Source organism: Argentina silus, assembly GCF_951799395.1.
Source record: "Argentina silus genome assembly, chromosome: 10".
In the NCBI taxonomy this organism is placed as follows: Eukaryota; Metazoa; Chordata; class Actinopteri; order Argentiniformes; family Argentinidae; genus Argentina; species Argentina silus.
The window spans coordinates 17262037-17282454 of NC_139664.1; the positions used below are offsets into that span (position 1 = coordinate 17262037).

The following is a 20418-nucleotide window of genomic DNA, read 5'->3' on the forward strand; positions in this document are numbered from 1 at the left end:
GATAGCGGCCATGAAGTGAGCCCCGTGGTTCATAGAGATGGGCCCTAGGAGCTCCAGGATCTGCTGACGGAGGTTCTGCAGTGACAGGGAGAGGGGGGAACAGTGCAGAGAAGGTGGAAAAGGTTCAGCCTTGTCCACTGAGACCAGGACGCAAGTCAGACCAAGCAAAAGATCAGCACTTTCTTAATGTCGTTTTCATGGATTTGATTGTCGAGACACGCGATAGCCTCTATATTTTGAGTGCCTTGGACATTGCATTGAAAAAAGGCTGTTTTGCCTGTCATGATACGCCGCTTTTAGATCTGGCGATGCTGAGGCCTACGGCTCATCCAGGGCTAACCTGAAGAGGGGCATCAGGAAGGCCAAACACAACCACAAACTGCAGATTGAGGAGCAATTTCAGAACAACTCTGATCCCCGACGCATGTGGCAGGGCCAAAAACACAGCCTCCCCAACCAGCACTGCCTCCCTCCCAGACGAGTTCATCCACTTCTATGCTCGCTTTGACCGGGACGACGAGGAACCAGCCATCAAAGCTGAGCCCCCCCCCCCCCAGACAACCAGCCCCTCACACTCTCCACCACTGATGTGTGCTGCGCAGCAGCGTCTATACTTCCTGAGGAGACCGAAGAAAGCCCATCTGTCTCCTAGGATCCTGGTCAACTTCTATAGGTGCACCACGGAGAGCATTCTGACAAACTGCATCACAGTGTGGTATGGCAGCTGCTCTGTCTCCGACCGGAAGGCCCTGCAACGGGTGGTGAAAACCGCCCAGTACATCACCAGTGCCCAACTCCCTGCCATCGAGGTCATCCACCGCAGGCGGTGTCTGCGGAGGGCGCGAGGCATCAGTAGGGACACCTCTCACCCCAGCCATGGACTGTTTGCCCTCCTCCCATCCGGGAGGCTGTACAGGAGTCTCCGTCCCTGCACCAGCAGGCTCAGGAACAACTTCTTCCCTGCAGCTGTTACTCTGCTGATCCCGGCGGTAGCCCAGCCCCTCCGCCTCCCAATATCATGTCTTTTGCACTTTGCCACTATTTGCAAAATATCTGGTTCGATGACAAACTACATTTCATTGTCTCAGTACTTGTACTCTGTGCAATGACAATAAAGTTGAATCTAATCTAATAGTCCTCCCTAAGGCAATAACGCTGTTGGACTTTCTTTGATTTAATAATCATTTGATTATTAAATTGATTGCAATTGATTGATTGAGTTACAGGTCTCGAGCTAACGTGTCCGAACCGAGCCAGCCCAGACGGGCTCTGCGCTCCGTACCTTGGTGGATCCCAGGTTGATGTTGGAGGTGGAGGCGGCGCAGGCGGCGGCCGGCCTATCGGAGCTGTCGGCCTGGTACAGGACACTCCACAGCAGGGTGACGGAGGACATGATGGTGTGGAGGATGGACAGGATGCCGGAGCGAGCCTCCGACAGGTGCTTCTGGTCCACGCTCACCTGGAGCTGGGAGAGGAGACATGGAGACACACACGGGTGAACACGGGGAGAGTAGAGGACATATGCACATAGACGGACAGATGGACGGACAGACAGGCAGGCAGGCAGACAGACAGGCAGGCAGGCAGGCAGACAGACAGGAAGGGACACATGCTCACACAGAGAGCAATAGAGATCAATATATCAGATAAAACATTCAGACTAGGGTAAAGATACGGAAAACGGAGAGGTTGTGTTCAGTTTATTTAGAAAATGGTAAAAAAAGACCTCCCTATAAGCAGAGACAGATATGTGTAAATGTGTCCCACTAGCAGGAAACCAATGCAGCTGACTAGCGCCCCCACCTGGTGGTACTGTGAGGAAGGGTCCAGCAGGCAGTAGTGGATGATGGCTGTAACTCCCTCTAGGACAGTCAGGATCAGGTCTGGAGGGATGCACAGAGCCATCCACTGAGGCCTGGGGGAGACAGGAGGGAAAGTATGGATTAATACTGGATTAATTGGTATAAAAACTATTTTGTCATTAGGATTTGATCAAAATCTATATAAAGCATTTCTCAAAGGTGGCCAAATGTGAGCCCAGAGTGCCATCTTGTGGCCACCCTGATCTATTCAACAAACAGTTCAGCCGTAAATCTACTTTATAGACATGGACATGAGCATAAAGCATTGGGGCAGCACCAATCCAATATTGCATTTAATAGGTATTCCACAATAATTCTTGTCATTGTAAATCTTATTGCAAAAATCAATTTCCGTCGCTTGAGGTTTCCTCTCTACTTCGATGTAATGAAAAAAACCTAATTAAATGCAAAAAAACTACTTTTTATATGATTTTATAGCCGAAAAAGACAGGAAATTCAATTGAGTCTGAGAAATCTATATCCTAACCACTGACATGGTTTCAGCACACTCGGCTTTGACTCCTGCTACAGTACAGTACAGTACAGTTCGCTGGTCTACTCAACAACATACACTCACCACTGGGCACCTCTCAGCCAAATACTTTTTTTTATTATTATTATTTAATAAAAATAGGCAGATTGTACAACCGTAACTGCTCAAGACACAGCTCTCTGTGTGGAGGTGGTACAATCCTACAGTGGGTTGTCATACCTGGTGTCAGTGATGCCCGTCTCGTAGCGATACTGTTGGATCAGGTTGTCCAGGTTCCGACAGAGCTGCAGGGTGACCGAGGCCACCACCCTCCGGAGCACCTTCCCCATGTAGGGCAGGGTGGCCGTGATCAGCCCGATCCACTGGGGGTGCATCTTACACGCATGGTGCTGGTGCAACGCCCGGATCACCGCGCACAGGAACATCCCCTGCGCCGTGATAGGCTGCCCGTGGAGGTACTGCAGTGACGTCATTGGCTGCTGGGGGTTCACATGCTCCACCTCCCCGCCCAGGAGCTCGAACCCGGCCCCGGCGCCGCCGCCCCCCGCCCCTCCGCCCCCTACGCCCCCTCCTCCGACCCCGGGGACCCCGTCCCCGCCCTCGTCTGCGGGCACCAGGACCCTGTGCTCCAGGACCACCAGGCTCTGGAGGAGGCGGAGCAGCTGGGACTGCACGGCGCTGCAGCTGTCGATCTGGTCCTCCGACAGGTTGATGACGCTGTCCTCCGACAGGCCCTCCTCCACGTGGGCCGAGTTGACCCCGGCGGACCGCTGCTCGTGCCACTTCTGGGCGCTGAAGATGGAGGAGAGGAGGCAGTGGAGCACCACCTTCTGAACCTGGAGGAGACACACACCACGTCAACAGCGGTCATCATCAACCCGGCTGTCGGCTGTTGTGACCGGACACACCTTGACAAGAACACACTCAGCCACATCCACATTACCCAGCCGAACGCTGCCTATCATTCCTATCATTCCAGCGAGCCGACGTACATTAGCTAATGAGGGGGGGGTGAGTTTCCCAGAAGCTTCATACCTTTGAGATGATCTGAAATCAATTGTAGCCAAATGGACGACAGATGACCGTCGTGCTAAAAGCACTCAGGAAACCGACCCCCAGTAAAAGCACTGAAACTGACTCACCTTGCACTTGGACAGCACGTCGCTGATGAAGCTGGCGAACCCTTTGGCGGAGCCTCCGGTCACCTTGGAGAGCTCCGAGAACAGCAGCGTCAGCACCTCCACGCTGGTCAGCTGCATGGCCCGGTTCCCCGCCAGGTCCTCGGCGCCGGCGCCCACGTGGGCCGAGTAGTAGCTCCTCAGAAAGTACAGGCACAGGGAGATGATGATCTCCAGGAACATGGCCGAGCGGAAGCTGTGGGAGTGGGAGTCCTGGGGGATGGGGCAGTAGAAGTCCTTCCCCATGACCGAGACCCGGTGGCGGGACAGCAGGTTCTGGAGGAGGGACAGCTGGGGTGTGTAGGTGTTGTTGATGCTGGTGGTGGAGATGGCGCTCACGAAGCCCGAGGGCGCCGCCCGGAGCATGGCGGCCACGGCCGAGAGGGCGTGGAGGGCGCGGGACGAGTCGTAGAGCTGGAGGTAGAGCAGCACGTGCTGGTAGAGGGGGTGGATGTTGAAGCGCGGGGGGGAGGCGGAGGTTCGGCGGCCCCCCGTCATCTCTCCGCCGCCTCCGCCGCCACCCCCGCTGCTACTGCTCTCCACCCCCCCGCTGGGGGACCCGGTGTCGCTCTCTATCTCCGACACCTCCCCCTCCCCGCAGCTGTACCAGTTCTCCAGGTCCAGGCTGTCGCCGAAGAAGATGCTGGACGGACGGAGCTTCTCGGCCTGGTGGGCCTTCCTCAGCCGCTCCTCCTCCTTCCTCCGGGCCTTGTTCTTGATCTTGGGCTTGGCCCCTGGGGACTTGTCCCCCAGCCTCTCCATGATCTTGCCCTTCAGGCTGAGGTGGGTGCTGCTGTGGCTGCGCTTGCGGGCGTGGGGGTCGTCCACGCGGAGGCTCAGCGGGTCCGGGGCGGCGGGGCCCGAGGAGCCGTCCGTCAGGGTGACGATGGACGGGGAGGAGCTGTGGCGGGTGATGCCCTCCGGAGGAGTCTGGGGCTCCTCCTCCTCCGCCCCCCCGGACATGTCCACTGCCCCCGTGACCGAGAAGAACTCCAGGGTGCCCCCCGCCACCATCTCCGGGAGGGTCTGGTGGTTGTGGGAAGAGGAGGGGGGGTGGGGGGGTCCCGGGTCGTGGCGAGGACCGAAGGAGGTTTCCGAGGAGCTGTCGGAGTCGCACTGGGGCCACGGTTCGGGGGGGGAGGGGGTCTCCGCCGGCGGCCCCCCCTCCTCCTCCTCCTCCTCTACCCCCTGTACTACTCTATCCATCAGCTCAGCCATCACACACGACACAGCCTCCTCTATCGAGGAGTCCTCCTCCTCTTCCTCCTCCTCCTCCTCCTCCTCTTCCTGCGACTCCTCTATACCCCCGCTGTCTGTCAGACCGGGCTGGGGGTCAGAGGCGTTCGCCGTGCCGTTAACGCCGTCCGGCTCCTCGAAGCTGCCGTTGTCCACAGTGGAGGAGTGGGATCCGCTGGACTCTGAGCTCTGCGGCTCCACCTGGTGGTCAACGGGATGATATTCACCGCTGAGCTGCAGGTTCTCGCTGCTGAGGCTGAGCAGGGACAAGCTGTCGCTCAGGGGGTTGACGGTCAGACAGAAGGGCTCCATGTCGCCCAACGGCAGCCCTCTCATCCCGCCATGTCCCGCCCTCACTCCTTCCCCTGGATTCTGACTGAAGTCTTGAGAAGAGCGAGAGAGAGAAAGAGAGAGAAAGAGATCAGTGTTCTAATATACACATGCCAAACAAAACATGATGGGCCAGTTTCCCTGACTTCAGTTAAACCTAGTCCTGGACTAAAAAAGCAAAGCATCTTCAATGGATAATCTCTAACACTAAAGATGCGTTTCAGTCTAGTATTAGGCTTTTATTTTTTGGCCCTAAAAATGAGCCCTCAAAATAAGCCTCGACTTGGGATTCACTTTTATCTGACTAAAAACAAGCTCTTCACTCACTGTCTGCGAAGCCCGAGTCCCTCATGTAGATGGGTTCTGAGGGGTCCTGTTCGGGGGGGGTGGGGAAGGCCCGGGCCCAGTGGCGCTGAGCCTGGACCCGCTGGATGGACACGCGGTGGGTCTTGGGGTGGAGCAGCAGCAGTAGGAGAGGCTCCAGAACCCGGGCGATGTCATGTCTCTGGAGAACCTGGTTGAGCCAGGCCCGGCCCACGGCGCTGGCGGACGGGTCCCAGTAACTCAGACTGTCCAACATAATGAACAGAGACCTGGGAAAGGATGGAGAGAGAGAAGGAGAACAAGAGACAGAGAGAGAGAGAGAAAGAGAAAGAGTGAATGGGAGAGAAGTGTATGACATACATCAAGAGAATATGTTGTGCAACCATGATTAAAGTGATAAAGGACCAGGCCGTAGAGGACAGAGGGGGGTGCAGTAGGGAGGGCAGGCCTACCTGTCAAAGGTGCGGTTAAAGGGAGAAGACTTGGTGATGTTCAGATCTCTGGTCAGATGCCACAGCACAGAAAACTTGACATGGGCCTCAAGGCGGATTCTCTGAAAACAAGACACACAACCGAACGTGACGTGTGTGCTTTTATGTATATGTGCTTTTGTGTGTGTGTGCTTTTGTGAGTGTGCTTTTGTGTGTGTGTGTGCTTGTGCATACTTGTGTGTGTGTGTGTGTGTGTGCTTGTGTGTGTATGTGTATGTGTGCATGTGTGTGTGCTTTTGTGTATGTGTGTGTATGTGTGTGTGTGTGTGTGTGTGTGTAACCTTCAGCTGACCTTGTCTCTGTGCATAAGCTGCTGGCTGATGACGTCTTCACAGATGCTGGAGGAGGGCACCAGGTTGTGGAGCTGGTAGAAGAGCTCCACGCTGCGCTGGTGGTGCTGGGGCGTCCCCTCCCCCAACTGGTCCCACAGGATCAGGGCTACGCTCTGGAGTGGGAGGGACAGAGGACCAGGGGTTAAAGAGAGTGTGTGTGTGGGGGTGGGGGGGTGAGAAGAGAGAGACAGAGATAGAGATGGAGACAGATACAGACAAACAGAGATACAGAGAGACAGAAAGAAAGAGAGTTTTGTATACTAATTAAAAAAAACAGAGAAGAGAAAGGAGATATAAGAGGATGACTGTGGGGATTGGCAGCTGGACCATATGGGGGTTCTTCAGAACTCACCTTAAAGAAGTCGGTCTTGTCGGCGATGTACTTCAGGATCCCCTGCGTGAGGGGCGGCCGGATCACCACTGCGACACGGCCCTGGCTGGGGCTCATGGGCTGCTGGGACGAGTCCGGGCCGCCGCCCACGCCGTTGCTCTCGGCCGAAACCATGGCGACGGACTGCGTGAGGCCCACCAGGTCCATGAGCAGGGAGATGGCGGTGCCCTGGACGCTGAAGTCACCGGCCAGGCAGCAGGCGTCCATCAGGGTCTGGAGCCACACGGCCGGGCGGACGAGACTGCTATCTGTGGAGGAGGACACACACACACACACACACACACAGAAAAGACTTATGAAAAGAAAATATGTGAAGTTTGCAATGACACCTAGATGGATGTAAAGTATGTCTGTCTGCTTGTCTGTCTGCCTGCCTGCCTCTCCGTCTTACCAGTCTGTTCCTCTGGCGTGGGCGTGGAGTTGAGGTTGCCCTCGGCGATGTAGACGGGGAAGCTGGAGCACTCTAGGAAGAGCTGGCAGGCGGCGGTGAAGGCGGCCAGACACTCCCTCTGGCCCGCCCCTGCCCCGGTCCCCGTCTGGTCCAAACACCCATCCTGCTGGGCGCCCTCCTCCACCGCCATCGCATATGCCGCCCGCACCACCTCGCCCCTCCCTCCCCCCACCCCCACCCCCACCGGCTCCCCCTGGCCCGGTGTGATGTACAGGGTCACTAGGCGGGAGAGGAACTGTTGGAAGTGCTCCAGGCAGCATTGCATCACAGGCTTGTCCTGGGGCTTGGTCTGGGCCGGGCCGGAGCCGGAGCCGGATCCACCTCCTCCCCCGCTGCTGCTGCTGCTGTTGCGGGGGCCTGTCCTGAGGGAGGGGTGCGGGGCTGGAGCGGTCCCCCGGTCTGGGTCCTCTGAGCCGTCCGCCTGGTACTGGACAAAGTCTGTGAAGCCGCTCTCGGCGGAGCGACTGCCGGGAGGGTTCTCCCCGTCCTCGAACACCTCGCCCCCCGCAGGGAGCTCCAGGGTGGCTGGGAGGGGCTGCAGGAGAGGAGAGGAGAGGAGAGGAGAGGAGAGGAGAGGAGAGGAGAGGAGAGAGAGCAGGGAGAGGCAATGAGAGCAAGCTGAAAACTTCCAACTATGGTTAACCAGTGGAAAAATGTTAAAAAAAAATGTTAAAAAAAGAAAAGAAAAAAGAAAGCAGGTTCTCATATTTCTTTCACAAGTGAACAACAAAATAACCAACAGAAGTGCTTCTATTTTGTAGAAAGCAGTAGATTTCACGAGGCTGAATCGAGCTATGTGTTTCACTGGAGTGTGTGTGGGGGGCCACAGACAGTTCATCCAACAGTTCCATTTTAGCCCGGTGAAAACATGGCTACTGTAAATGACTGTGGCCTGGTTTAGGTAGTGGGGACATCAGGTTTACGACGAGACAGGAACACATCGACAGCTCAAGAGGAAGTACAGGTCTCTCAGGAGACAAGAAGGAGCAGAGCAGCCTGCTCAGGCACAGAGACACGGCCCTTCCGCTGCCCTGCCCCCCCCCTCCCCTCTCACCTCCACACACAAGACGGTGACGTGGACAGCTGTCGCCCCCAAACCTGTGGGACTCTCTCCCTACGCGGCTCTGTGTGTGTACCGTACAAGTCAGCTACAGACCGACCGACCGACCGACAGACAGCTCTAATCCCACAATGCCATTTCACAAACAGCCCCAGGGCTTCCCAGCTTGCAGTTTGGATGAGGCTACATTCTAAAGCCTCGGCTCAGATGGTCCGCTAAATGGCCCAGGGGAAGGAAGCGAGGGAGGGAGGGGGGGAGGGGGGGGGAGATACGGGTGAGGGGGGTCTTCCACTCCAATGGAGAAGAGAGGACCCGGGGGAGACCATACTGTAGGCTAGTCTCTTCCCTCCAGAGGGAGATGGAGTGGGGCTGGGGCTCAGCTGTTTTAAAAACGACCGTATGTCTCTCTCTCTCTCTCTCTCAATACCCACCCTCTCCCTCCCTCCCTCCCTCCCTCCCTCCATCCATCCCCTCCCCTGCGAGGCCTCAATCTCTCAATCTGAGTGAACTTTTAGGCACGCCTCATTGAACACGGAAACACTCAGGTAGCAGGCGGGGCGGGGGGGCAGAGAGAGAATCTTCAAAACACCTCCGTCAGGGGATAGAGGGACAGGGGGTGGGGGAGGGGGAAGGCCAGTCACAACCGCTGAGACCACCCAGCCAACAGAACACTAACCCGGGGCAGGGTAGGGACAGGGTAGGGACAGGGTAGGGGCTGAGTGGCCGGGGGGGTGGGGGTGGTGGGGGCCTGCTGGCTGCTCAGGGACCAGGGGACACCCATGAGGACCAGGGGATGGTTGGTTGTGTGTGTGTGTGTATGTGTGTGTGTCTGTGTGTGTGTGTATATGTCTGTCTGTGTGTGTGTGTGTGTGTGTGTGTGTGTGTGTGTGTGTGTGTGTTTGGGGCTGTTGCGCGTGAGGAAAGTGGGCCAGGCTGGGTCAAGCACAGGGTAATCAACTGGAAGGTCAAATGTACAGCAAAAGGAGGACAAAGTTAGATTTTTGTTAAAGTGAGAGGTGGGGAGTTGTTAGGGCCGTGTATCTGAGCTTGTGAACATTTGGACTGGATAGGCCCACTTCATCCTCGCTGGCCCTACAACAAAACACTCTCTGGTTCGCCCTGCTTGGATTTCAACATTCTGTTCAAAGAGATTGAACAGTATTTTGCCACGAGCCGTGTTGTTTTATGAGGAACACAACTCCCCAGAGGCGATACGCAAACACAGGCTGCTGCATCAAAAAGCAGGAAGAGGAACATGAACAGACAGGGCAGGACAGGAAGCGATGCACCCGGCGGGCTGATCCCATTGGCCGGTCATCAAGCCCATTTGGCTCACCGCTAATCAACACCTACGCTTTTTTTTTTCTTTTTTTTTTGGCAACACAGGATCAAATAACACCGGAACACAAGCACTGAGGGTGGGTGGGTGGGTGGGGCAAATGTTGAAAGAGACACACTGGGCAAAAAGTTTTTCTTTTTTTTTTTTATCTTAGGTCAAAAGTGAAGCCTAGAAATGTTAAATCACTTGTACAACAGGGGTTAGTTCAATCCATGTGAAAAGACCCAGGACGGGGGGTGGGGCACCATATCTGTACTGCTCACCCGTTTCTCCTCCTTGTCCCTGGGGCTAGTGGTCGTGGTGGCCGAGGTGGAGGTGGAGGTAGAGGTGGAGGTGGGGCCCCGGGGCAGGGACAGGGGGGAGACCAGCGGGGGCTGCACCTTGCTGAGGATCTTGGAGCAGAGGCGTAGGCAGTGTGTGAGCTCCCCGAGGCCCAGGGTCTGGAGGTGAGAGGTCAGGGCTGACACCATCCGCAGCAGCAGCTGGGGGAGGTGCTCCGTCTGGATCTCGATGTACGTCTCCTGCGGGAGTAGGAGGGGGGGAGGGCAGGGTGAGGAACAGGAAGAGGAAGAGGAGGAGGGTCCATTGATACAGGCCTAAGAAAAAACCCACCTTGAATTTCTTCCAATAACATTAAAACAGTCATGCAAAAAACTAAAAAAATAAAAAGTCATGCAAACAAAAAACAAAATGAAAAAGATAAGCAAATGAACAATAAACAAAACCAAGACATAAAGGACGTTTTAACATATTCATTTAGTGAGTATGGGAGCAAACTATTGTGTGCGTGCAAGACAGACATTTTCACAACATCCACACATGTTCTGATTTTTTCACGATACCAGAATCCCAATTCCTCCTGGAATCATCCTATTTACTGTATATTCCCATTATCACAGCCTTATATTCTCCCACGGAAATACAATATTCATCCAAGAAGAGTGGAAATGGGAAAAAAAATTATGGAATTTTCAGAATGTTGCGAGGACGTTGTTTTAAATGTTATGGTAAGCCTCAGTGAAGCAAGGGTGAAGGATGGAGAAAGCAGGAAAGAGCAGTACTTTACCTGGCAGATTACCCTCATGCTTCTAGTAGGCTTCAAGGAGAGAGACAGCAGATAGTTGGAACAGACAGGGGCAAAGCAGAGCATAGGCCAGAGGACAGTTTGTATGCAGATCTCACACACTAAATATTGAGTACACACAGGCACGCGGACACACACACACACACACACACACACACACACACACACACACACACACACACACACACACACACACACACACACACACACACACACACACACACACACACACACACACACACACACACACACACACACACACACACACACACACACACACACACACACACACACACACACACACACACACACCCAAACTATTCAGATTGGAAATGAACACAAGCTGCCTATTAGAAGTTGCACAGACACTTGGGCAGAGAGACTATACACACAAAGACGGGTCTACACTGTAACACCTGTTAATGAATGCACTGCACACACACTCTAGGATAGAAGGGAACACACACACACGTGCGCGCACACACACACACATACACACCAAAAGAGTTATCATAGGCACTTATATTTTGCATGAGTTTGCATTTAAAATCAGTAAATATGAGTATTCAGAGCTTTGTTTCTGAATCTCTTAGTTGATGTCAGTGTGACTATAATGCATACAGTATGTAGGAAAAGGGCAAGTGTGTGTGTGTGTGTGGGGGGGGGGGGGGGGAGAGATAGAGAGAGATATAGAGAGAGACAGAGAGAGAGATAGAGACAGAGAGAGTGGGAGAAAGAGTGGGAGAGGGAGAGAGCGTGTGTCTCACCAAGGAAACAATGTCCAATAGGAAGTCCACCAGCTGACAGAATTCAACCAATGAGAGCTCGGGGTTGACTGCACTCCCACCATGCCGCGGTGCATGTGGGCCGTTCGATGTCCGTCTGGAGGAGCGAAGGAAGGAGGGAAAAAAACAAAAAACAAACAAACTCCATTTGCACAAACAAAATCAAGGGCTCGGCATACGTAAACACACCGCCCAGACACTTCAACAAACACACAGACCTGCGGCTCTCCTCCCATCTTGATAAGACAGAATAAACATTCAAAAGGCCGGCAGTGCGACACTTAAAAGAAAGAGCCGCACAGTCGTTTTTTTTTTTACATTTACATTTTTGACATTTTGGCAGACGCTTCTATTGACACTTGTCTACAGTAAGTGACTCATCTATCCACCAGTCATCATAAGCAGACATCTATGCTAAGACCAGGGGGCCATTGGCAGTCACAGTCGCTAGAAGAAGGAAGGATTATTATGATTGTTTTGAATGATTTCTTTTCAGTATTATTCACAGTAGCGGAACCGTACAGAGGGAGTAATGGGGGGGGGTGAAGGGGTCTTTAGGAGGGTCTTGCTCCGATGCAAACGATTTATTGCACAAACATTGCGGCAGCAAGCTGTTATTGGGTTTAAAACCTCTCTCTCTCTCTCTCCCTCTGTCTCTGTCTCTCTCTCTCTCTCTGAAGTCAGCGCCGAACACCAAGAGCACAGCTGTTACCTGCAGCACTCTTCGAACCAGCGAGCGATGTAGTCCCACATGTAGTACGGCTCAAAAGAGTTGAACAGGAGGTTGGCTGTTTTAATCAGCTCTGCCGTTTTCTTGTTCTCTCGCAGCTTGCTGCGGAAAGACAATCCCGGTCACGACAGAATTATTTCACACACATACACACACAGGTCTATTCAAACACACACACACACAAATCAAATCAAAGTTTATTTATGATCTACACCGAATACAGCCGTAGACGGTGCAATGAAATGCCTTAGGTTAAGCTAGCTCTTCAACAATGCAACGTGATATAATAATAATTTAAAAAATAACATAAGGTGACAATTCACACACGCACACACACACACGCACACGCACACACCTGTCCCACCTGCTGAGATGAGCGTGGTCCTTGCTGAAGGGGCTGTGGTTCTGCAGGTCCAGCTCTGCTCGGCACTGTGTGTGTAAGGTCCGGAACACCTCGATCAGAACATCCTCCAGGATGGCCGGGCCTGGGGGGGGGACGACACACAGGGGACCACAAGAGGGTTGGAACTCACAGAGAAAGAGTGGAACATCAAAGGGAATCAGTCGGGACACGTGTGGTGACTGAAACAGGACAATATTATGTTTATGTGTGTGTGTGTGTGTGTGTGTGTGTGTGTGTGTGGGTGTACTGAGTGTGTATTAAGTGTGTAGCAGTGATGACAACAATGTCTCTCTCTCCCCCCCCCGCTCCAAAAAGCCTCAGGAAGAGTCTTCAGTCCATTAAAGGCTCTGGGCAAGAAATATGATCTTTGTGCTACAAAGCGTTCCGAGAAATCCCAACCATAAAAGGTTGTAGTATTCATTTGGATGGAAGGGATGATATTACCCAGCTCAGGTTTGTCGAGAAGGCTGATGAGGATGCGGAATGGTTTGAGGTCGTGCATCAGGACACTCTCCTCCTCCCCGCCGCGGGCCTTCCCCTGCAGGATCCCCACCATCGCCTGAAATACACACACACACACACACACACACACACACACACACACACACACACACACACACACCCTCACTCTCACTCTCACTCTCTGGCTGGGGGTGACAGACCACTAGAATATCGACTCTAGCTGGTTAGCTATCTAGGTTATGGTTGGGACAGGAGATTCATTTTTTTTTGGGGGGGGGGGGTTTCTACAAAAACCCAGCACCCCCTTTTCTTGTTGTGTTTGTGTTTGTGTGTGTGAATATATGTATGTGTATATTTGTTTGTGTGTGTGTATATATACCTACGTGTGTGTGTATATGCCTGCCTGCGAGCGTACGTGTGTGTGCGTGTGTATGCCTGCGTGCCTGCATGCGTACATACGTGCGTGTGTGTGTGTGTGACACGCATGTACAGTATTTCATGCCTCGTCTGTCACATAAGCGGAGCGGGGCACTAGGACCCACAATCCCTGCAGTACCCCGAGGCGGGGCCGCTCCAACAAATGGTCTGGATGGTCCAGATGGCAGACAGACAAACAAACAGAAAAAGACCCTCCCAAAAACCACACACACACTCCCTGGGTCTCTACACCCCCCCCCATCCCGTCCCATCCCAACCCCCCGTCCCAACCTCCCCCGTCCCAACCCCCCCCGTCCCAACCCCTGGAGTACCAGAGCACAAGCATCACATGCAGGGCCAGTGTTGATGGAGCGTGACAGTGAATCACGAGGGGGGGGGGATGTGTGATCCCTGGCCAGCCAGGCTGCAGCAGATTTTGGAGGGGGGGGGGGGGGACGACACTTCAAAGGGTGGGCCCCAGGGGAATAGGAGGGATGTGGAGTAGGGTGGAGGCAGGGAGCCACAGCCATGCTGCACCAACCCCCAAAGAAGAATGGGATGGAGGGATAGAGGGAGGGAGGCAGGGAGGGTGGATGAAAGGATTTCACCAGCTGACAAATTTAAGGCATTCCCCCCCCGTCCCTTCCTTTTACAAAGCCATTTATATTAGCTGTCTGTGTGTGTGTGTGTGTGTGTGTGTGTGTGTGTGTGTGTGTGTGTGTGGGTACCTTGACCAGCATGTCCTTGGAGTGTGTGTTGAAGTAGTGGGTAGCGTGCTCTTCCGGGTTGCTCTGCCGCGTGCTGCGAGGGCCTGTCCTCACACCATTGTTGTCCAAGCCTTGAAAGGACACAACACACACACGCACGCGCACACACACACACACGCACGCGCACACACACACACACACACACGCACACACACACGCACACGCACACGCACACACACAGTGGACAGAGGAGGAAGGGGTGACATTTAAATGAGCGGTTCAAGGAGACTGTGAGTGTGTGTTGTATTGATGAGGCATCCTCAGCCAATCAGACACTTACCGGCAGGTTTCATCCACAAAGGGTGAGGAGCAAATAAGAGAAAACAAAGTACAAACATAAACACTGGGACAGAGCTGGGACGATGTAGGCTCATCTGCACACTGTGTGGTGTGTGTGTGTGTGTGTGTGGGTGGTGTATGTGTGTGTGTGTGGGTGGTGTATGTGTGTGTGTGCATGTGGTGTGTGTGTGTAGTGTGTGTGTGGGTCTTACCCAGTAGCCAGGCGTACAGTCTGCGGTTGAGTGACATGTCTCTCCTCAGGACCACGTGCAGCGCTGCTGACAGGATCCGGATCATGTCTGGTCGGGTGGCCTGGACACAACAGAACCCCCCCACACACACATTAATAACACACACACACAGAAACTGAAGTGGATGTGAAGAGAGGCTTCCGTGCGTGCAGCTGGAGGGCACTACGGTGTTTGGGTGAGGTAGTGGCGAGGTGAACCGCCAAACGAGCGTCCAGTGTGAGTCACTGTGCGCTCTCTCTCTCTCTCTCTCTCTGCTTGTCAGGCGCTATCATCGTCGTCATCACACACACATGTACACACGCGCGCACACTGACACACACACAGAGACAGACACACACACAACTGACAGAGCTGTCCTCATCAAGCTATAACTGTCCTTATCTGGTGACTGTCCTTACCTGACCTGATCTTCTCACAAACACGCCTGTGAAAATACACCAGTCTAAACATGCTGTGTGTGTGTGTATTGTGCAAATTCTAATTTTTTACTCATTTTTTTTGTACCATGTATGTTTTTTTTTTTTTTTTACTCATTCCATTTTCGGGCATGCAATCTTTTGCCGCTCCTTAGTTTCTGCGGCGTTGCTGTCTAACCTTACCTGACTCATGTGGAATGGGAAGCAGAAGAGGATCAGGTCCAGGGTGCTTCTCTGGACCAGAACACTCGAGTCCTGGACCGACGTACTGACCGCCTCCACCTGCAGGGGGCAGAGGAACACGACACACTACGGTTAAAATCGCCATTTACACAGCATGGAAATACGACAAGATAAGAGTCTGAAAAGAACACCACTACTCCGGCTCAGACTGATCTATCTGCTCACGATTGAGTTTCCAAATGGACTTCTACAAGTCCATACCAATCTTGCACATAACTACATTTCCCAAGGACCCTTTTTGTTCCACAGTGTCCTGGAATCAAATGAAGCTAAATCACACATCAAATGAAAGAGGACATTTGTTGAAAATGCATTTAAAAAAATAAAATAAAAAGGGTTATCTGTGACATTGGTCCCTAAATCTGGGTTGGTAAAGCGGTTACCATGAGCTCGATGTCGCTGCCCATGACGTAGAGCTGGTCCTCCATGGAGAGCTTGCGGTTGAGGTGCAGCAGGACGAAGGTGACCCCGGGGAGCCGCACGGCGGGGCTGGTCAGGATGCTGCCCCACAGGGCGCTGTAGCACGCCGACTGCTCCACCACCGCAGCCACCTTCTCCAGCAACGTGTTGGTCCTGTGTGTGCGTGTGTATATATGTGTGTGTGTGTGTGTGTGTGTGTGTGTGTATATATGTATATGTGTGTATGTATATGTGTGTGTGTGCGTGTGCATGTGTATGTGTGTGTGTGTGTGTGTGTGTGTGTGTGTGTGTGTGTGTGTGTGTGTGTGTGTGTGTGTGTGTGCGTGGGGTGGGGAAATGGGCGGGGCAGTGTCAGTAACATTACATACATTCCTATGACGACATTGGGTTAGGCATTGTTCTATAACCCTGATCACACGTCAGGCCTTAGGTGTGACACACTGAGGCGTGGCTTTAACACAATCAGGTGTTTGAGCTGCTCTTAGAACAATGAATCAGCGTGAAGTCTTATTTACAGTACATTGTAGTCGAAAAAGTACTAGTCTGCACACACACACACACACAACTCCAGGAACTGTACCAAAGGTCGTCTTCGTTCAATCTTGACCCCCTTAACCCCTCTCTCTCTTGTTCCCATCCCTCCGTCTCTTACCTGTCGTAGTATTCGGAGCCCTCCTCCAGGCCGGGCAGCACCCCCGTCAGCAGGCCCTGCAGGCCAGGCTTCAGGGTCTTCCCCAGGGGGAGGTAGTAGGTCTCATACAGACCCAGCAGCACGGGCTTCACAGACATGGCAGCATTGGAGAGGAGGGGGAAGAGCCCAGAGCTACAGCAGAGAGAGGGAGAGGAGAGGAGAGGAGACGGGTTAGGGAGAGGGTGTCAATAATAGATTGGGGGGGGGGGGGGGGGGTGTAGTGTAAGTTCTAAGTGGGATGCTTGAGATGACCCAACTCTGATTACCCCCATTGACGTTGAGATTGGTTAAGGTAAGGTTAAGGTTAGGTAAGGGTTGTGGTTAAGGTTACGGTAGGGCTTAAGGTTTAGGTTAGGGTTTCGAGTAGGGTCGTCCCAAGGATCCCACTAAGAACTTACTCAATAGATAGACAGACAGCTATGTAAATCAGCTAATTTCACTCCCCTTACCCACCTGTATATAGTAGTAAGTACACTACACCCTACAGACACACCTACAGATAGCACCTCTTATTCAAGTGCCTCCTCCTGAGTAACGAACATTGCCATTGACCCCGTACCTGTAGAGGAAGAGGTCTTTGGCCAGCCTCTTGGGCCCTATGATCTTGAAGATGATCTCGTAGGTCTCCAGGGCCTTGCGGTGGACCCCGCTGGGCAGGGCTGGGTGGAGGCATTGGGCCAGCCGCTTGCCTATGGTCAGCTTCTTGGGCACCACCTGATACTTGGCATTGTTTTGCAATACCTAGGAAAGAAGAGACGAGATACAAATAGATCAGAAATACCACCAATGCCGCGCTGCTGCTTCATCAAGTCATGCGTCTCTCTATTAGATGATACGGAGTGAGGAATGTGCTTAATTCAGCCGAATGTGTGTGTGTGTGTGTGTGTGTGTGTGAGAGAGAGAGAGAGATAGTGTGTGTGTGTGTGAGAGAGAGAGAGAGATAGTGTGTGTGTGTGAGAGAGAGATAGTGTGTGTGTGTGAGAGAAAGATAGTGTGTGTGTGTGTGTGTGTGTGTGTGTGTGTGAGAGAGAGATAGTGTGTGTGTGTGTTTGTGTATGAATGTCCATCATTACCTTGTTAAGTTTGCCCAGCGCAGAGATGAGGTCAGCCCATTCGCTGGAGTACTCAAAGTTCTTGAGGGCCTTGTCCACTGCTGCCACATAGTTCCTGTACTTGGAGTCACTGAGCAGCTCCACTTCCTCTGCATTCATCCTCCTGGGTGATGGTTCCACTACTGGGCCACGCCAGGCTCACATACACACATCACACCTAACAGCCAGGAAGGGGGGGGGGGGGGGGGGGGGCAGACAAGATACCACAAGTTATCGATCTAGCATGATTACTCTTAACGTTATACATCAGGCATGAAAAGCTTAATCAGTCTCACATGACGCAGTTGTCCTACATTCACCTCGGCCAATCACAGAGGGAGAGTTACTGAGGAGAGCGTGGGTTGAAGGTGTGAAGATGAGGCTGTTTATCGCAGACCTGGGTTGAAATGGCCTTTCAAATCATTTAAAAGTAGCCTACGTTGCTGCGTTTGATGAGTTTGCCTAACACAACGGAACCCGATGAAAATAGTCCCACAATTGCAAACCGCAAACATGTTTTCCACCAGGTCTGGTTTATTGACCAGTCATATACATTAGGAGCAAAGTCTGGCAGGCAGCAATAAACGGCCGGGCTTAATGCGTCTGGTTGAGACGGTAGTGCTGAATCATGAGTGACCTACAGACAGAGCAGCCTCAATGAGACAGAGGCAGAGATGGGAGAGGAAGAGGAAAGACAGGCGCCTCGACAGACAATAGGGAACACCACTGGACAGACCGACTCCAGCAGCATGTGGTATTGTTTGATCTGAACAACAATGCCATTCTTTCAACGATAACTGATTTTCATGGAATTTGAATCCAGACACCGAGAAAGTCAAATTCCTGTGGCCGATAATCAGGGAAGGGATGGACCAGCATGGTACTGGAATCACATGACGGCCCTGGCTGCCTCACAATGAAATGTGTTCTTGTTAGGGTGGGGTGGGGTGGCTGTTATGATAAGGGACCAAATGTAATCTTTGCTCCTTGGAAAGGTGTCATTTTAAGTAAACAGCAAGTCTGGATGTGAAAGAAAAGTCATATAGTGTTGAAGAAAATGGCAAGAGTTGCTGACTGTTCGCAATCGGAAAGCAAGTCTTAAGTACATTCATCGAACATGAACATCACGGTTAGGTAATTAACTCCCATCATGTCATCAACAAACCGAACCGTCATGGAAAGTAACTGGGGAAGTTGCTCATATGAGACGCTGACCCTGGGCCAGTTGTATGAGTGTTTCTCTTCCTAGTGGGTTCAGGTGAATTGAGTCACGGTAAGCGGATCCTAGATCCGTGGCCAGAGGGGGGGCAGTGTCACCTCTTGGTAAACCGACAACACAATGACATCACCCCCACACCGTAAAAAAAAATCACAAAGTCAGGCGCTCACAGAGGTTGGACCTAGGTATCCTAATGTCTCTGATGTAATTGGCTGTAAATGGGCTCTCGACTCTACGTTAAACTAGCCAGCTAGCTCATCATACCAGCTCTTTCTCTCAACGACGCATGTTTACAAGCGTAACAACAGCCAAATAGGTGCTGCCTCATGTGATGGCTCGATCCTTACCGTTCGCAGGATATATCGGCAAAATCCGCAGCTTTTCACTCGATAAATTCAGCTAGTCAGTTTAGGAATGAAATAAGTCAAGTCTGTCTCAGTGTCAGACACAGTGAACAGCGTATCCCGGAGGCTGGACAGTCTCGCTTGCCGTGCTCACCGCACTGGCCTCTCTGTTGCTGCTGGGCCCCGGTGTCACTCGGTTATACCGTCCGTGGCGATTGTCAAGTAAGCATACAAAGCTCACGGGTCGGATAATCAAGTGTATCCTACATATTTCTTAGCTTGGTATGGATTTGTCTTGGTCATCAAATAAAGGAACCACCATCATCCAAAAAAGACCCTCCCCAAGCGACCTGTCACAAAGCCCCAAACAATCCAGTTGACAGCTCCCAGACTGCATTGCAGATTTGCGGCACGTTTGCTATTGTGTCCGACTGCGGTGTGTCGGTAGAAAGGTTCCGCTCATTTCCCGCAGACATTGCCCTAAAACCGCTAGATTTGAAGTTGTAACTGGTTCGTTACATAGTTAATGATAACCTGGGGATTTGTATTGCTGATTTTGTTTTACATTCAGAGTTCTGACAATCGTTTAAATAGCTAGCTAACGCTTTGTGTCACTGTTGGCACTCTTGTGTTGACATTTTCTGCACGTGTGTCTCTTACTAGCTAACGCGTTAGTCAGTTGCTGCCACCACCATCATCATCATCATCAAAAGATAGAAATCGGAATAATGGGAGAAAATGACAAACAAGTTGGGATGTTTCTTGAACTAAGAAGACGGTTGCAAAGTGGTCTACTGGTTCTCAGGTAATTTTTGGACTCCTTGCTAACGTTAGCCATAAAAGTGAGTGAGTCCCCAACTAAGTATGCTTTCCCCTTTGTGTGTGTGTGTGTGGCATGGAGCTGACCAAGATTCCAATGACGATCTAGAGATTCGGTTTCAACTTAGTTAGCTAAACCAGCAAGAACATTTTCTGTCTGACCTGTCATTGTAACACTGTTCACAGTGACTTCACTTGTGTGTGCATCTTACTGACTTCTGTCATTTCCTAACTAGCTAGGTGGTGGTGGTTTTTTGATTCTCTCACCAGTTCCAAAGTCAAAGATGATTATGGTGTAAAAACATCAGTTGTAGGGTCGTAGAGTCGTTGTAGTGAAGTTGTTAGCTAGATCCAAGAATGACAGGCGATGGCTCTCTTCACTGATGTTATTTTGTACACGTTTGGTGCCTACTCTCTTTGTCACCATAGCCACACACACACACTCCCACATTACCGCTGGTTATGTAAGCTGACTGTTTGCATGGCGTCACCGCCCTTGGTTGATTGTTT

General features: G+C 52.3%; 2 protein-coding genes across 4 annotated transcripts in view; one reads left to right on the plus strand and one right to left on the minus strand.

The window, feature by feature from the left end:
- The window catches only part of dop1a (DOP1 leucine zipper like protein A), a 27915-nt gene extending 7687 nt beyond the window's left edge, over positions 1-20228 (minus strand). The window contains exons 1-23 of one of the 3 annotated variants that reach the window (XM_083678869.1): positions 20176-20228; positions 17509-17704; positions 16995-17176; positions 16397-16567; positions 15708-15897; positions 15265-15363; positions 14627-14726; positions 14097-14206; positions 12934-13048; positions 12442-12571; positions 12069-12188; positions 11339-11453; positions 9751-10008; positions 7029-7623; positions 6599-6885; positions 6207-6359; positions 5876-5976; positions 5427-5692; positions 3498-5152; positions 2575-3191; positions 1804-1915; positions 1283-1465; positions 1-75 (exon numbers count right to left, since the gene is read on the minus strand). The exon at positions 1-75 is cut by the window's left edge and continues 51 nt beyond it. In XM_083678869.1, the coding sequence (XP_083534995.1) occupies positions 1-75; positions 1283-1465; positions 1804-1915; positions 2575-3191; positions 3498-5152; positions 5427-5692; positions 5876-5976; positions 6207-6359; positions 6599-6885; positions 7029-7623; positions 9751-10008; positions 11339-11453; positions 12069-12188; positions 12442-12571; positions 12934-13048; positions 14097-14206; positions 14627-14726; positions 15265-15363; positions 15708-15897; positions 16397-16567; positions 16995-17176; positions 17509-17646 (5772 nt within the window). In that variant the 5' untranslated portion in view covers positions 17647-17704; positions 20176-20228. Of the gene's footprint in view, positions 76-1282; positions 1466-1803; positions 1916-2574; positions 3192-3497; positions 5153-5426; positions 5693-5875; positions 5977-6206; positions 6360-6598; positions 6886-7028; positions 7624-9750; positions 10009-11338; positions 11454-12068; positions 12189-12441; positions 12572-12933; positions 13049-14096; positions 14207-14626; positions 14727-15264; positions 15364-15707; positions 15898-16396; positions 16568-16994; positions 17177-17508; positions 17705-19092; positions 19441-20175 lie in introns of those variants that run through there. The other 2 variants (XM_083678870.1, XM_083678868.1) reach the window with 2 other exon arrangements.
- The window catches only part of ube3d (ubiquitin protein ligase E3D), a 14589-nt gene continuing 13728 nt past the window's right edge, over positions 19558-20418 (plus strand). The window contains exon 1 of the mRNA XM_083678872.1: positions 19558-19894. Within this exon, the coding sequence (XP_083534998.1) occupies positions 19818-19894 (77 nt within the window). The 5' untranslated portion in view covers positions 19558-19817. The remainder of the gene's footprint in view (positions 19895-20418) is intronic.